The sequence below is a fragment of the Panthera pardus genome, unplaced genomic scaffold, assembly GCF_024362965.1.
Source record: "Panthera pardus isolate Hobbes unplaced genomic scaffold, ASM2436296v1 HiC_scaffold_22, whole genome shotgun sequence".
NCBI classification, from domain to species: Eukaryota; Metazoa; Chordata; class Mammalia; order Carnivora; family Felidae; genus Panthera; species Panthera pardus.
The window spans coordinates 29,561,240-29,577,744 of NW_026526788.1; the positions used below are offsets into that span (position 1 = coordinate 29,561,240).

At 37.9% G+C, this 16,505-nt stretch overlaps 1 protein-coding gene and 2 pseudogenes across 4 annotated transcripts in view; 1 reads left to right on the forward strand and 2 right to left on the reverse strand.

Annotated features, from left to right (window-relative positions):
• DDX50 (DExD-box helicase 50) overlaps positions 1-16,199 on the forward strand; it is a 32,564-nt gene extending 16,365 nt beyond the window's left edge. For all 4 annotated transcript variants that reach the window (XM_019444365.1, XM_019444366.2, XM_019444367.2 and 1 more), the window contains 7 exons: positions 5,691-5,852; positions 6,316-6,435; positions 7,447-7,520; positions 7,745-7,904; positions 11,204-11,338; positions 12,489-12,533; positions 15,699-16,199. In XM_019444365.1, the coding sequence (XP_019299910.1) occupies positions 5,691-5,852; positions 6,316-6,435; positions 7,447-7,520; positions 7,745-7,904; positions 11,204-11,338; positions 12,489-12,533; positions 15,699-15,977 (975 nt within the window). In that variant the 3' untranslated portion in view covers positions 15,978-16,199. The remainder of the gene's footprint in view (positions 1-5,690; positions 5,853-6,315; positions 6,436-7,446; positions 7,521-7,744; positions 7,905-11,203; positions 11,339-12,488; positions 12,534-15,698) is intronic.
• Positions 2,812-3,432, reverse strand: LOC128772527 (high mobility group protein B3-like; annotated as a pseudogene).
• LOC128779080 (40S ribosomal protein S27-like) lies at positions 13,654-15,401 on the reverse strand (annotated as a pseudogene).
• Positions 16,200-16,505: the final 306 nt, after the last annotated feature.

Genomic DNA, 16,505 nt, shown 5'->3' on the forward strand with positions numbered 1-16,505 from the left:
TAATATTACCTGTTGATAATAGATTGTTTGTGATTTGTAATGATACCTGAAAATCATTTGGCTGGATATTAAAATACTTGGTTCATATTTCCTTTCCTTCAGTATCTTAAATATGTTTTGCCATTGTTTTTGGAGTAAATCATATCCCACTTTCTGAGCTCTGGCTGTCTTTTCCCTAACTTTATTTTATTTTTATTTTATTTTATTTATTTATTTATTTTTTTTTTCCAATATATGAAATTTATTGTCAAATTGGTTTCCATACAACACCCAGTGCTCATCCCAAAAGGTGCCCTCCTCAATACCCATCCCCCACCCTCCCCTCCCCCCACCCCCATCAACCCTCAGTTCGTTCTCAGTTTTCACACGACCCTTCTTCTCCCCCCCATCCAGGGCCCCGGGGCTGACCGGCCCCGGCCCCGCCCTCACTTCTGAGCACACCTTCCCCTAACTTTTTTTTAAAGTTATTTATTTTGAGAGGGTGGGGGGAGGAGGGGCAGAGAATAAGAAAGAGAGAATCCCAAGCAGGCTCTGTACTGTCTGTGTAGAGCCTGGCACAGGGCTCAAACCCACGAACTGTGAGATCATGACCTGAGCCCTGAAATCAAGAGTTGGACGCTTCACCTGAACCACTCAGGCGCCCCTTCCCTCATTTTTATGCGGATCTTCTATTCCTTTGCTTCTGTAATCCCTGGTATCCTCAGTTTGGATCCTAGGTCCAACACTTTCTCCTCAGTGTGGAGCTCTTCCTGGCAAGGAAACATTGGCTTATTAGTTTTGAAAGTTCACGTAGGGTCCAGGCTGCTCCAGCCTTTTCCAGATCTTACCTCTGGATTCTTAGAATCCTCTGGAATCACCATTGAGTGTACAAAAACTCTGCCACGTTCAGCTGCTGTTCTCAAATTGGTCCGTTAGGCTTTGCAGGGAGTATCTGTTCTTAGGACCAGCAACTCTCCCCACCTCATACATACACACACATCTGTCCCTACCTGCTCATGTTTTGGAAATCATGAAAATACTTTCACTTAGTTTTGTCATAGATGTCTGTGGATTTTTAATTTTGTTATACAGTTGCTCTATTTGTTTTTATGGGAGAACGAGAGATTCAAAGACTATTCTGTCAACATCTTCCTCAGTATCATTTTAACTAATTGTGTAGCTTTAGCTTTGTATATGGTATACACAGATGCCAAATGGTGAAAGTGATTGAGGGTGGTTGATTTACCTTTCCTGTTACTGCCTTAGAACACCTAGCAGCAGCAGTGTTGCAGCCGCTCTTGTTCTGTCTCCTAGGGAGGAACTGCCTTGCTGCAGAAGTTGGGTAAGAATTCCCCCGCTTACTGGACGATAATCAGCTTCTGTGGCTGAGAGCAATGCAGTTTCTGCTCTGCTGGTTTACTGTTTAGGTCAAAAATAGTAGCATATCATTATAGGTGATACAGGATTTTAGGGACTGTTGAGGGAACTTCAGTGGTTATTTTCTTTATTTTTAACTATTTTTTTCCTTAAGGTCAGATTTTACCAAGAAAAATGCTTTCTTAATTCTAAACAAACCTACACACACACATGCGTGCATGCATATGCGCACACACACACAAACTTTTGGAAAATAATTTACTCAGATGTTAGAGACCTGGAAACCATCACTGTGTGTTGTTTTTTTTTTTTTTAATTATTTTATCACTACACCAACATGGGGCTCCAACTCAAAACCTCAAGATCAAGAGTCGTATGCTCACCAACTGAACCAGCCAGGTACCCCCATCATTGGCATTATTAATGTATTATGTCCCTCCTTAGGACTAATTATCAAGAAAAAAATCAATGTTGTATCAAATTTTTTTAAAGGGAATTTGAAGGGTGCCTGGGTGGCTCAGTTGGTTGAGCATCTGACTTTGGCTCGGGTCAGGATCTCGCAGTTTGTGAGTTCGAGCCCTGCATCAGGGCTCTGTGCTGACAGCTCAGAGCATGGAGCCTGTTTTGGATTCTGTGTCTCCCTGTCTCTGCCCCTTCCCTGTTCATGCTCTGTCTCTCTCTCTCTCTCAAAAATGAATAAACGTTAAAAAATTTTTTTTTGAAAAAAATAAAGGGAATTTGAAAATTTCACTATGAAAAACTGTCCCAACTGTTTAACATATGTTTGCTTTTGACTTCTTTTTAAAGTGTTTATTTATTCTTGGGAGAGAGAGAGAGCATCTGGGGAATGTCAGAGAGGGAGGAATGTCAGAGAGGAATCCGAAGCAGGCTCCAGGCTCTGAGCTGTCAGCACAAAGCCCAACATGGGACTCGAACTTGTGAACTGCGAGATCATGACCTGAGCCAAAGTCGGATGCTTAACTGACTGAGCCACCCAGGCGCCCCAGCCACAAAGTATTTTTAGATTCTATCTTCCATGGCTGAAAATGGTCCATTTCTTTCTTACTACTGTTGCAGAAAATTAAAATCTGGGAGTCAAGAATAATGCTTCTTTCCTTTGTACCTCATTTCTCCTTTCTTCACCAGGTCCCCCCAGTTTCATCTGACAGTAGTTCTTGAATTCATTTATGGCTTAGCCCCCTACTTACCTTTCCAACTTCATCTTATTATACTTTCCTGTCATTTCTGTACACTCTTCCATATCTGCCATGTTTCCTCACACCACAGGGCTCTTGAACTGGTAATCTTCCTTGCCTAGCAACTCCTACTTATCTTTCAGATAAAAGTCTAGAGCACCACTCTCAGGGAATTCTTCCTTGCTCCAAACTAGGTCAGATTGTCCTTTTTTTTTTTTTTTTTTAACAGATAAACGGTTTTTATATTCCTCCTCCTTTTTTATTCCTCCTCCTCCGCCTCCTCTGCCGCCGCCGCCTCCTCCTCCTCCTCCTCCTCCTCCTCCTCCTCCTCCTCCTCATCTTCTTCCACCTTTTCCTGGCAACTTTAGCAGGACCCTTTGTGCTATCAAACTTTCCTTGGGACTTACAGTCAGCGACATCCTTCTTCTCTTCTTCTCCTTCAGTTTTGCTGCCTTATTGTTGTAAGGCTACTTTTCACTGTCACTTAAGTTATTCCCCATTTCACCCAGCTTCTTTGCCGTGTCTCCAATGGAGATACCAGGGTTTGTAGATCTGATCTTGGGGCAGAATTCTGAACAGAACAGGAAGAATCCAGACGGCCTTTAGGGGCATTAGGGTCCTTCTTCTTGCCTCCCTTAGCTGGTCCATAATTCTTCATTTTCCAATAATAGTGCATTTCATCTGCCTTTGCCATTTCATCAACTTTAGACTTTTCTTTCCCAGACGTTATCTTCCACCTCTCAGAGCACTTCTTGGAAAATTCTGCAAAATTGACAGGGACCTCTGGGTTTTTCTTCTTAGGTTCCTCTCTGCATGTCTGCACAAAGAAGGCATAAGCAGACATCTTGCTCTTTGGTTTCTTGTGATCACCTTTAGCCATCCTGACTTTACAACATTTATCTTGCTGATTGACAGGCTCCCCATCAAACAGTGGCCATGTGAGGGCAGAGACCTCTGTTCTCTTCTCTGCTGTTTCCCCAGTATAGGATTGCCCTCCTATAAATGCTCTTTGCCTCTTATACCCGTGCATCGATTACGGTTGTTGGCTAAATTTGTGTGTCTCATAATTTGATTAACTTCCATCTCCCCTACCAGAGTATAAAGACCATGAGGACAGAGGCAGTCTTATTTTTGTTTGCAATTTTATCCCTGGTGTCTGACATTTCGTAGGTTATAAAGTATTAGTTGAATGCATAGAGGGTGATTGGCACTGCCTTGGTGAGGCCATTGATACATCTTTTGAATTCTACAACAGCCTGCTACCTAGGTCTCTAGCTTTTGTCTTTCTGTTTTGCCATTTTCTAATACATTCTATACATTATAATCAGAGTGTTCCTTCTATAATGCAAATATGTTCATGATAATCTGAATATGTTCATGATAATCCTGTTTACAATCATTCAGTTGTTTCATATTGTTCTCAGGATGTAATTCATATTCCTTTCCAGCCTCATCTCTCATCATTTTTCCTTTACGCACTATGCTTTATCAATACTCAAATATTGTAGATCCTCAAGACACCCTGTTCATGTATGAAGTTTTTTTTGCCCAAAACTCCCTAGCCTCCTGCTCTCCTTCTACCTGACTACTGGTTCCTTATTATCTGTCAGGTCTCAGCTTCAGTGCTGCCTTACCCTTAAACAAAATTAAGTTAGGCTTCCCTTGTAAGTATTCCTATAGCAGCCTGCACCCGGTCATAGTATATATCATCATACTGTATTGAAAATGCCTGTCAGCTTGTCTATCCCAGGGCTGTTGCTTCGTGATTGTTCCAGAATCTGGTGCACACCAAGTATGTGAATTCATTCATGAATGCTTAAGACTTGGTTACTAAGGTTTAGATGTGGACTGTTACGAACTTTTTAATTTTAATAGTGGCTAGAATTCTAGGAAATATGTTTATAATAGTAGGAAAATTATTTTCAGTACAAATGAAAGGTAATATATAAATCGCATAAAGAAGGCTCAATTTCACTAAATACTATAGAAATGTAAATTAAAACATTGGGAAATCATTTTTGCCTAAATGATTAGATTTACAAAGATGGTAATGATTCACAATACACAGGGTAGGCAGGTTATGATGAAGTAAAGACTCATAAAGGTTGAAGAGTAAATGGGCACAACCTCTTTTTATAATACACTTTTACAATAGCTATTAAAGTGTTAAATGTTTATAATTTTAAATATTATTTATTTTTAGTGGGGTGATGGGGAGAGGGGTAGAAGGAAAGAGGGAGAGATTCTTAAGCAGCCTCCATGCTCAGCATGGAACCTGATGCAGGGCTTAGTCCCATGACCCTGGGATCATGACCTGAGCTGAAATTGAGTCAGACATGCAACCGACTGAGCCACTCAGGTGCACCAAATGTTTATAATTTTTGACCCCAAAATTCAACTTCTAGATATGATTCCTACTGAAATACACATATACTGAGTGGTCCAGAGGTATAAGTACAAAGTACTTATAGTATAGTATAGTACTTGTAGTATTATGAAAGATGAAAACTTGGATATGACCCAAACATCAGTAGGATATTGCTAAAATATATGACACTGCATCCATATGAAGAAATCATATCCAGTTTTTAAAAATTAAGTAGAGTTATATCTATAGATGTAGAAAAATGGCTAAGGTAGTAAATTTATAAAGCATTTCGTTGTTTTGAAACAATACATATATGTATATAGTATGATCCCATTTTTATGAGTAAATATATAATATTATAGTATATGCCGTTATGTGTGGGTTGTGTGTCTTGTATGTTTTTTTAAAACAATATCTGGAGGAATATTCACCAAATGGTTAGTCGATTATTATGAGGCTGATATTAAGGGAAGCTTTTACATTTTATATTAAATATTTAGTTTCTCTAATATTTGGTCTTTTTGAACAATAAGCATGCATCATGTAATTACCAGAAAATAAGATTGGGGCACCTGGCTGGCTCAGTCAGTGGAGCATCTGATTCTTGATCTTGGGGTTGTGAGTTCAAGCCCTACACTGGGTGTAGAGATTATTTAAGAAAAAAATTTTTTTTTTAAAGTAACAAAAAAAGAGTACAGACTGTGTGGTGTTATGGTGCTATCAATTGCAAGTGTGAGTTGTACACTTACTTTTTCTCTTTTGTCAAATAGAATGCCCAGTGTTTACATGGGGACATAGCACAGTCACAAAGAGAAATTACCCTGAAAGGCTTCAGAGAAGGTAGTTTTAAAGTTTTGGTGGCAACCAATGTGGCTGCCCGTGGTTTGGACATACCTGAGGTGGACCTGGTGATTCAAAGTTCTCCTCCCCAGGTAAGAAATGAGATTTTATTTAGGGAATGGAAGAACAACTGTATAAATTGCCATTTTACTTATTTACAAGATGTTGCCTGGGATATGCAAAATATGTTATCTGTTCTTCCTCTTAGCCATTTTTTTATTAATGCAGTGTTAAATTAGTCAGAATCTGATGCCTTAGCAAATGATTAACTTTCCTTTTTGGATCTAAAGCATGGAATCATGCAAAGGAATTATAAAAAGTTGTCATATGAAGAGCCCTGGGATTAGGTAGATTAAAAAAAATCCTATTTCTTTTATCCAAAAATTCAGCATAAAAGTTCTTTGGAATGTTGAAAGAGCAAGAAGATTGAAATAATATATTTATTGGTGGTAGTAGTTTTGTTATTATTAGCATTATTTTTTGAATGTTGGAATGACTGTGTTTACTTGCCAGATTTTTTTAAGAAGTATTAAAAAATGCCTCTTTTATTTTTAGGATGTTGAGTCCTATATTCATCGTTCTGGACGCACAGGTAGAGCTGGCCGGACAGGGATTTGCATATGTTTTTATCAACCAAGAGAAAGAGGTCAACTACGATATGTGGAACAAAAAGCAGTAAGTAGAGTTAAATTATTTCAGGCTTATTATCTAAACGGTGCCTTAGAGCTCTTTTTATATTTGTTCTCACAAATAGATCCTTATAACTATTTTCTCAGTTTAAGCTGCATTTGGATGTGAAGCATGTGGAGAGCTAAATTTATATGAGCTGCAAGACTTTGTTTTGATACAGCTTTTATTGTGAAGACAGAAGAGCTGACTTTCTCATTTTTCCCTTGAATTTCTCCCTTGATTCTAAAATCAGAAGCACATTGTGATTTCAGTATCTCATAGTCCAGCATTGTGAAGGGGTGACTGTGACATAGTCTTGGTGTATTTATAAGATTATATTGAATAATAGTACAACGGCCAGTTTCTATAAGAAATTATGTACATTTTTTTGTGGCCTGTATTGTTTTGTGGCATTTTACATTTTTTCCTATTTTTATGATGTGTGTTTTTTGTTTTTCTTTCTTTCTTTTTTTTTTTTTTTTTTACATTTATTTATTTTTGAGAGACAGAGCACCAGTGGGGGAGGGGCAGAGAGAAAATGAGACACAGAATCCGAAGCAGTCTCCAGGCTCCGAGCTGTCAGCACAGAGCCCGACATGGGACTCGAACTCACAAACTGTGAGATCGTGACCTGAACCCAAGTGGGATGCTTAACAGACTGAGCCACCCAGGCGCCCCTTTGATGTGTGTTTTTTAAACACTATTTCATCTACTTTGTAAAATGAGATAGGGTAATAAGAAAAAAAGTTGATAGACATAAACAGCATCTTTTTTCCTCTTTTAGAATCAGCTTTATTTTGTAAGTGAAATTTCATGATTGTAACTAAGGGCAATTAAATTTTTTTTCTCTTTCTAGAATTTGTAATTGATGATTTATTAGAAAAAAAGCAGGTCTTTTGATCTACTGGGGCTTGGAAATCTTTAAGTCCAAGAAATGGAAATTCAACAAACTATATTAATTTAGGAATTAATTGTAAAGACTTCCATTTTTCTTTAATGTAATTCTTTCATTTTCAGGGAATTACTTTTAAACGTGTAGGTGTTCCTTCTACAATGGATTTAGTTAAATCTAAAAGCATGGATGCCATCAGGTATGCTTTCTGACCTTGCTGAATAAGTTTTTCTTTTGTATTAGGCTATTCATCTTTAAGCTCTCCTAGTTCAAATATCAGAAAACTTAATCACCAGTTTTACCAGCAGACTTTTAGTTATATTAAAATACGAAAACGTTGCTCTTTCTTTTCCCATTCATTCTCTTATCTTTAATTTTTTACATTTGTCTTGACCAAGAAAATGTACTATTTTTAAACCATAGGTCTCTGGCTTCCGTTTCTTATGCTGCTGTTGATTTTTTCCGACCATCAGCTCAGAGATTGATTGAAGAGAAAGGGGCAGTTGATGCATTGGCTGCAGCATTAGCCCACATCTCTGGTGCATCAAGTTTTGAACCACGATCTTTGATCACCTCTGATAAGGTAGAAATCTATGAGAAAATTATGTGATTGAGAAAAGATTAAAATTGAACCATAGATAATTCATCTATCTGGAGAGAAAACCATGAGACCTTTATTTTGCCAGTACTGTGTTAATTGAAACTTACATACCAGAATCTATTCTTTATTTTGTAAGTTGCCACGGAACCATGTAAATCAAAGCATAGACGCTATGCAGTTCACACAGTACCACGCAAAGGAAGGATTGCCTGTATATGTGGAGGGGTGTGTGCATGGTGTGACACTACTGATCTAGTCCCCTGCTAGATCAGTGTCAGATGTCAAAACAAATCACATCAGAGCTATTGGTTGCAAGTAGTTAAAAGGTACTCACCATGGTATAAGTGAGGAGAGTCCCTGGATGACCGGACCCATCCGTAAGAGAGCACTCTGATGTCTGGGTGGAGAGAGAAAGATTGAGAGAAGGAGTTGGTGGGAGAGGGGAACAAAAAGAGCAGGGCAGATAAAATTACTTGGGACTATTTGGTGGTGTAGGATAAATGAGTACATCTAGTGTGTCTGAGGCTTTCCATCTGGCAAGTGTTAATGGTTTAGCCAAATGTCATTTTGCTGGGAGTGACTTCATGTGTCCATCTCCTCCCACCAGCACACTGTGTATTTCTAAAAAAACATCGGGATTTGGGGCACCTGAGTGGCTCAGTCGGTTGAGTGTCTGACTCTTGATCTAGGCTCAAGTCATGATATCACAGTTCATAAGTTGGAGCCCCACAGTTTGTTAGTTCAAGCCCCACATAGCACCCTGCACTGACAGCATGGAGCCTACTTGGGATTCTCTCTCTCCCTCTCTGTCTGCCTTTCCCCTGCTCACTTGCTCTTGTTCTCTCTAAATAAATGAACATTTTTAAAAAACCATCTGGATCCAATTCAAGTTCATATGTTACATTTGGTGTTAATGTTTCTCTTTTAATCTGGAACTATTTTCCCATCATTTTTATTTTTATTTTTTTAAAGAGTATAGATTAGTTGTCTAGATCAGAGTCTAAAACTTCTCACCTGGATTTTTCTGGTTTTCTCTTTTTCATACATCATGTAACTTTTGTCTTTATTCAGCTTTTCCTGTAAACTGGAAGTAACGTCAAAGCATGATTTTATATTCAGGTTAGATAGTTTTGGCCAAAGCACCCTGTGGGTGATATTATATATATATGTATTATATATTATATATTATATTGTATATAGTATATATATGTATTTTAAACTACATTACATCAGGAGGCATATGATGTCAGATTGTTCCAGTACTAAAATTGCTTAGTTTGATCACTTGTTTACAGTGGAAACTGCCATGTATTCCCTTTGTGAAGGTATCTTACTCTCTGTAGTTGGGGTTTTGTTTTTTGTGTGTGTGTTTTGTTTTGTTTTTTATTTGAGAGAGACAGAGAGAGTGTGAGTTGGGAAGGGGCAAAGAGAGAGAGTCCCAAGCAGGCTCCAGTGTCAGCACAGAGCCTGATGCAGGGATCGAACTCACAAAACTGAGATCATGACCTGAGCCAAAATCAAGAGTCAGTTGCTTAACCCACTGAGCCACCCGGCCACCCTGCCACCAAATACTTCTTAGGAAATTACTTAAGCCATACTTTTTAGGAAAATGTTGATAGACTTTTAGGCTAAGAAGTACCTAAGAGATCATTTATTCCCAGCCCTTATCTAATAAAGGAATCCCTCTTTGGCAGATGGGTCATCTAATTTCTGATTAAATATCTTATAAACAATGTTAGTGGGTTTGAAATTTTTTTATAGTTTAAACCAAAATCCAGAGTCTTTACCACAAATGCACTACAGGGTCTTCCCCTTTGTACCTCTTTGACCTCATCTCTTTTTTTTTAAATTTTTTTTTTTAATGTTTATTTATTTTTGAGACAGAGAGAGACAGAGCATGAGCAGGGAAGGGGCAGAGAGAAAGGGAGATACAGAATCTGAAACAGGCTCCAGGCTCCGAGCCGTCAGCACAGAGCCCGACGCGGGGCTCAAACTCACGAACTGTGAGATCATGACCTGAGCTGAAGTCGGACGCTTAACCGACTGAGCCACCCAGGTGCCCCATGACCTCATCTCTTATCATTCTCCCCTTGTTTCAGCTACCCTAACCTACTTGTTACTCAAACATAAACCTACTTTCACATAAGACCTTTGCACTTACTTGTACTGTTTCATATGTTCTTTCTTTTTACCACGTGGGTTCCTCCTACACTTTATTTAGGTCTCTCTTCATAGATCACTGTATTATAGAGGTCTTTCCTGATCACCCTGTCTAAAATAGCTTACCTTTCCCTTTACTCTCGATTCCCTTGTCTTGCTTTATTTTTCTTCATGATGCTTACTACTATCTAGTGTTTATGTTTGCTTATTTATTTACTGTCTACCTCACCTCATCACCACCACTCCTATTCCCAACACTAGAATATAACCTTCATGAGAGAAAGGACTATTTACTGCTAAATCTTGAGCACCTACTATGTCTCTGGCACATACATAGGGGACACTCAGTGGATATTTGTTAGATAGGTGAGAGGATCCTGGCTGGCTCAGTCAATAGAGTATGCAACCCTTGATCTCAGGGTTGTGAGTTCAAGTTGCATGTTGGGCATAGAGCTTACTTAAAAAAGTAGATGAATCCCTCCCTATATCTTCTTCATGCTGATCCTTTTGCTGTCCAGTGAAGTTTTACAGAACAAGTAATCTTTGCATATGTAATAGTCCTTCAGAAATCTAGAGATTTATGTCTTCTTGTTTTTCCACTCCAAGCTTTGACTCTTTCAGCATTTCCTTAATTCTTTACAACTTTTTCTCTGATGCTCTAGGTTGTTTTTTTTTTTTTTTAACATTTATTCATTTTTGATAGACGAGCATAAGCGGAGGGGTGGGCAGAGAGAGAGGGAGACATAGAATCCAAAGCAGGCTCCAGGCTCCGAGCTATCAGCACAGGGCCCGACGTGGGGCTCGAACTCACGGAGTGTGAGATCATGACTTGAGCTGAAGTCAGACGCTTAACTGACTGAGCCACCCAGGTGCCCCTCTGGTGCTCTAGTTTAATTATTTCTTAAAGCATGAGTCTTTACAGCAACACAAAGAAGAATTGTTCTTTCAAAGATCTGTAAGCATTAGTCTTCTATTAATACGGTTTTAAAGAAGTTATTTTTTTTAGCAGCCATGTTATAGTGATGTCTCATGAAAAATGTAGTTAAGTCATGAAGTGAGAACTTCATTGTCCTACTTTTGCTGCCTTTTTCCCAAAGATGATGTGACTTTTAATTTTTAAGGGGTTTGTGACCATGACTCTGGAAAGCCCAGAAGAAATACAAGATGTCAGTTGCGCTTGGAAAGAACTTAACAGAAAGCTGAGTAGTAATGCTGTGTCCCAAATTACCAGAATGTGCCTCCTAAAAGGAAATATGGTAGGTTTTTCTAGACAAATAAAAAGCTTTTTAATCAACTACTATAAATGTTTCTAAAGCCCAGTAGATTTTCTTTTCTTTTTTAAAAGGCTAATAGGGTGCATAATATGGTTTTCTCTCTGTGATGGTTTGTTTCCAGTTGTAAATTTGGGGAGTTTTATAAATAATTTACTTCTCTAGAAAGCTGTAAGTCATTCTGCTTAGTTTGTCTAATAACCAAGTTATCTAAGTTTCTGCTTTTGTGCACATATTATCTGTGGTTGTATGTGTTTTACTCTATGACTAAGTAACTTATAATTTCAACAGCTGAACAGCTCTGTTATTTAGAGAATATGCAGTGTTGACTTTTAAGTGGCCTGCTTTGGTTGTTAATGAGGATAATGAAGTAAAGTAAGAATTTTAATACATTTTTGAAACAGCAAAGTTAAAACTATCTCTAATCTTACTGACTGTTTCTTCTAATGGTTTTGAGGAAAGATGTTACATTTATTCATCCAACTTTGCTACATAGGTTTATTCTAGCCTAGAATTTATTAACTTTATTATTTATTGGAAATAATCATTTCTCTCAAAGTTTAATATTACCATTAAAAAAAGTTTTGTGGCAAATCTGAGACAAATAAACGCATTCAGAAAAAATATGAAGGGCATGGAAAATCTAACAAAATCTTTAGGCCAGGCTAGTTGCTGTACTTGAGAATTAAATTAACTTTCAGTTTATTGACAACCAGTACCAAAGAAGAAGCATCTTGGGTTATATCATTCCCATTATCCGATAAATACTGCATCTCTTCAGGATAGAAATTTTCCAGCATTAAATTTTCCAAAGAATTTATTACATGGATCCTTTTACAGTGGACATGGAACAACATTAAAGTGTCTACAAGAACTTTTCGAGAGAGTACTCTATATTTTTAGTAGTAGATTCCTGTTAGATATTTTTTTTACTTTTCAGATTTAGAAAATATAATCAGCCACTCTCATGCATTATTTATATGTTAGTTGTTTTAATCTTGTAAGCATTCATGGGACACACCCTATCTTTTCTTTCTTTTTTTTTTTAGCTGTAAGATTACCAGCAAGTACTAGTGTATTAGTAAAAATTCAACTCATCTGCATCTAAATAAAAATTTTTTCATTTTGCTTTTAGGGTGTTTGCTTTGACGTTCCTACAACTGAGTCAGAAAGGTTACAGGTACTTTAAAAATTTTATCTGTTAAATAGTTGAATATTTAACCATTTAAAATAGTAATTTAAAAGAAGTCATTTAAAAGAAGTCACAATATCATTATGATGCCTAAGTCAATTAATTTTCCTTTATAGAATATATCTAGGCTATATCATAATTTAAGACATTTATTATAATTTCAAATATAAAAAATAGAATTGCATAATAAATATTCATGTACCCATCACCCAGCTGCAGTTGTGATCAGCTCACAGCTGGTTTGTTTCATGTCACTTCCATCCATTTTCCTACTCTCCTGTATGTATGCTTTTGAGAGAAATTGTAGGTATTCTGTCATTTCAACCATAAATATTTCCATATATCTACTAGGGATACTTTTTAAAAACATAATCATAATGCCATAGTTCAAATACCTAAAATAATAATTCCTTAATATCATCTAATTTTGTGTTTAAATTTTCCCTATTGTCTCCTAAATATTTTTTATTTTTTTGTCTCCTGAATATCTTAGAATATAAGACCCATACATTATAATTTGATGTTTCTTAAGTCTCTTTTAATCTGCAGTTTCTTGCTCCTTTCTTTGTCACTTTAAAAAATTTTTCTTGTATTTTATCTGTTGCAGAAAGAGATTGTCTACTAGATTCCTACACTATAGAATTTGACTATTGCACTACTGTGCATATTTATATATGTATTTGGGGGTGATTCTGTTCTTTAAGTCTTTTTAAAAATTAAGAATATATCATGAACACATTCCTTTGTCAACTATATAGTTATTTTTTAACAGCTCCCTGCATTTGGCCATGTGGGTGGTCAACTTTTCTTTTCTTTTGTTTTTTAAAAATTTTTAAGTAGGCTCCATGCCCAATGTGGGGCTTGAACTCATGAAGCTGAGATCAAGAGTCGTGTGCTCTACTGACTGAGCCAGCCAGGCACCCCTGGTCAACTTTTGTTAATGTTCTGTTTTCTGACATTTAGGTTATTTCCAGTAATATACTGTTATAAACAGGACAGCCATGAATGATGGTATAGCTAGCTCCGTTTTTTTGGTTTTTTGGGTGTTTTTTTGTATCCAAATCTGTTTATTAGGATAGTTTCCCACTCATGCTAATTCAGGATGCTTTTACTGCCGTTGCTGTCTGAAGGAGCATCCTTCTGTAAGCCTTTTCTTCCTATTGGCTGGCACAGGACGGTGGAGCAGCCCACAGACAACACCACTGTTTGTGTGTGGTTGAAGATGGTGGTGATTTTGTAGCACCCAGGGTACCTCATATCCATGAAGTAGGAGTTGGGGCCCCGCACCAGGCGCTTCTTTTTGCCCTTCCTCTTCTCTTCTGGGGACGGGTACAGGAGGTCCTTCACAAAGGGCTTGTTCTTGTGGGCAAGTTGTCATCGCTAAAAAGGGGTAGCATAGCTAACTCTTTATGCATTGCCATGTTTATCTCTTCAAGATGAATTTTTTTTTAAATGTTTATTTTTTTGAGAGAGAGAGCAGGGAAGGGGCAGAGATAGAGAGGGAAAGAGAGACAGTCCCAAGCAGGCTCCTTGCTGCCAGCACAGAGACCTACACAGGGCGTGAACCCACCAACTGTGAGATTATGACCTGCACTGAAACCAAGAGTTGAACACTTAACCAGCTGAGCCACCCAGGTGTCCCTACATGAATTTTTTTAAGTTTATTTATTTATTTTAAGAGAGAGAGAGAGAAAATATGCGAGTGGAGGAAGGGCAGAGGGAGAGATAGAGAATCCAAAGCAGGCTTCTAGCTGCCAGTGCAGAGCCCAGCATGGGGCTCAGACTCACGAACCGTGAGAACATGACCCAAGCTGAAATCAAGAGTCCAAGACACTTAACTGATTGAGCCCCCCCAGGGCCCCAAGATGGAATTTTTTTTAATGTTTATTTACTTACTTAGAGAGAGAGAGAGAGAGCATACACAGGGGAGGGGCATAGAGAGGGAGAGAGAGAATCCCAAGCAGGCTCTGAGCTGTCAGCACAGAGTATGATGTGGCGCTCAGCTTCATTAACTTGTGAGATCATGACCAAAATCAAGAGTCGGACACTTAATTGACTGAGCCACCAAGGCACCTTTAAGATGAATTTTTTATTTTTATTTCTATTTTTATTTTTATTTAATTAATTATTGTTTTTTACTATAATATATTGTCAGGTTAACTAACATATAGTGTACACAGTGTGCTCTTGGCTTCGGGAGTAGATTCCCATACTTTATTGCTTACGTACAACACCCAGTGCTTGTCCCAACAAGTGCCCTCCTCAATGCCCATCACCCATTTTCCCCCCCCCTCCCCCCCCCCCCCCCCCCCCCCGCTCCTTGCCCTCCCTCAACCCTGTTTGCTCTCTGTATCTAAGAGTCTCTTATGGTTTGCCTCCTTCTCTGTTTGAAACTATTTTTTTCCCCTTCTCTTCCCCCCCCATGGTCCTCTGTTAAGTTTCTCAAATTCCACATGAATGAAACCATATGGTATAAGATGAATTTTTTAAGATGATTGCTTGGCCAGAAGGTTTGTGCATTTTTAAGGCTTTGGTCATATATTGCCACTAGTGGTATATGTGTTTGTCTCTGCTCACTCTTACCAACAGGGTATTTTAATATTTACTTTCCTTGGCAACTCATGATTACAATGAACAGTTAATGTAGCAGGATATAACATAGTGATGCTCTTAGGAGTGCTGATTTGTATATCTTGAGTTGTTTACCCTGACACCAAATTATTTCCAATGGCTGTGTATTTTTGTCCTCACCTGTGTTGACAGGTTTTAATCTTCATCACTAGCTCTCACTTCTTGCTTCTGTCAATATAACTGCTGAAAGAAATGCACTACTTGTTAATGGCCTACTTGTTTCATGCCAAGAAATCAGTGCTCTCTTTTAGAGTGTATAAACTGAGTATGAAATTATGAGCCTCAAAATGAGCCTGAGAATTTCTCCTAAGACTAAAATTTAGGAACTTTAATGGATGTACTTTGAATATGTTTTTGGTTTTGTTTTCTGGCTTTCAGTTTTGTTCCAGAAACTTTGAATTTAATGGGAAGATTAATTAGCTAATAGTTAATGGACATTAAAAAAAGAATCTCCTGTACCCAGTGTATTTGCTTATGGTTTCTATTTTGCATTTATATTAATCCTCTAAATTCCCCCAACAGGCAGAGTGGCATGATTCAGACTGGATACTTTCATTGCCAGCCAAGTTACCTGAAATTGAAGAATATTATGATGGAAACACATCTTCTAACTCCAGGCAGAGGAGTGGCTGGTCAAGTGGCCGGTCTGGCCGATCTGGCCGGTCAGGTGGTCGATCTGGTGGCCGGTCAGGTAGACAGAGTCGACAGGGGAGTCGGTCAGGAAGTCGACAAGATGGTAGAAGACGAAGTGGGAATAGAAATCGATCAAGAAGCGGGGGCCACAAACGGAGTTTTGACTGAGTATTTGATAGTTAATCTACCAGTGTGAGCTTGCCTATTTCTGCCTAATCATGTACATTATCCACCAAAAATTAGGTCATCATAGTTGAGGTATGTGTCTGCTCTTTGCAAAGAAGTTGGTCATATTTTTTTAAAAAGTGTTTCACAAGAATGGTTGTAAACAAATCTACTTATCCAGTTATACCTTTGAATAAAAAAACCTCCTTTTATTGTCTCTTTTCACTATGTGTTAAGAATTTTGTCAGTGTAATCTTCTACAGTTTCTTCTAAAACATGACAGTCAAATTAATCTTAAGATTACTTGCATTTTGAAAAATGTGGTGTATTTGTATTGAGATCATTCCTTCCATAGGCTATGTAGTAGAAAAGAAATCCCTTCTACATTAAAGGGATATATAAACCATATATATATGGTTAGGTGTATATATATACCTGGTTGGGTATATATATATGGTTGACTGGTTAGGTATAACATTTAAATTCTAGATACAGTTAATTAAAAAGGTGTGCAAGCAGTGTACACTCAAT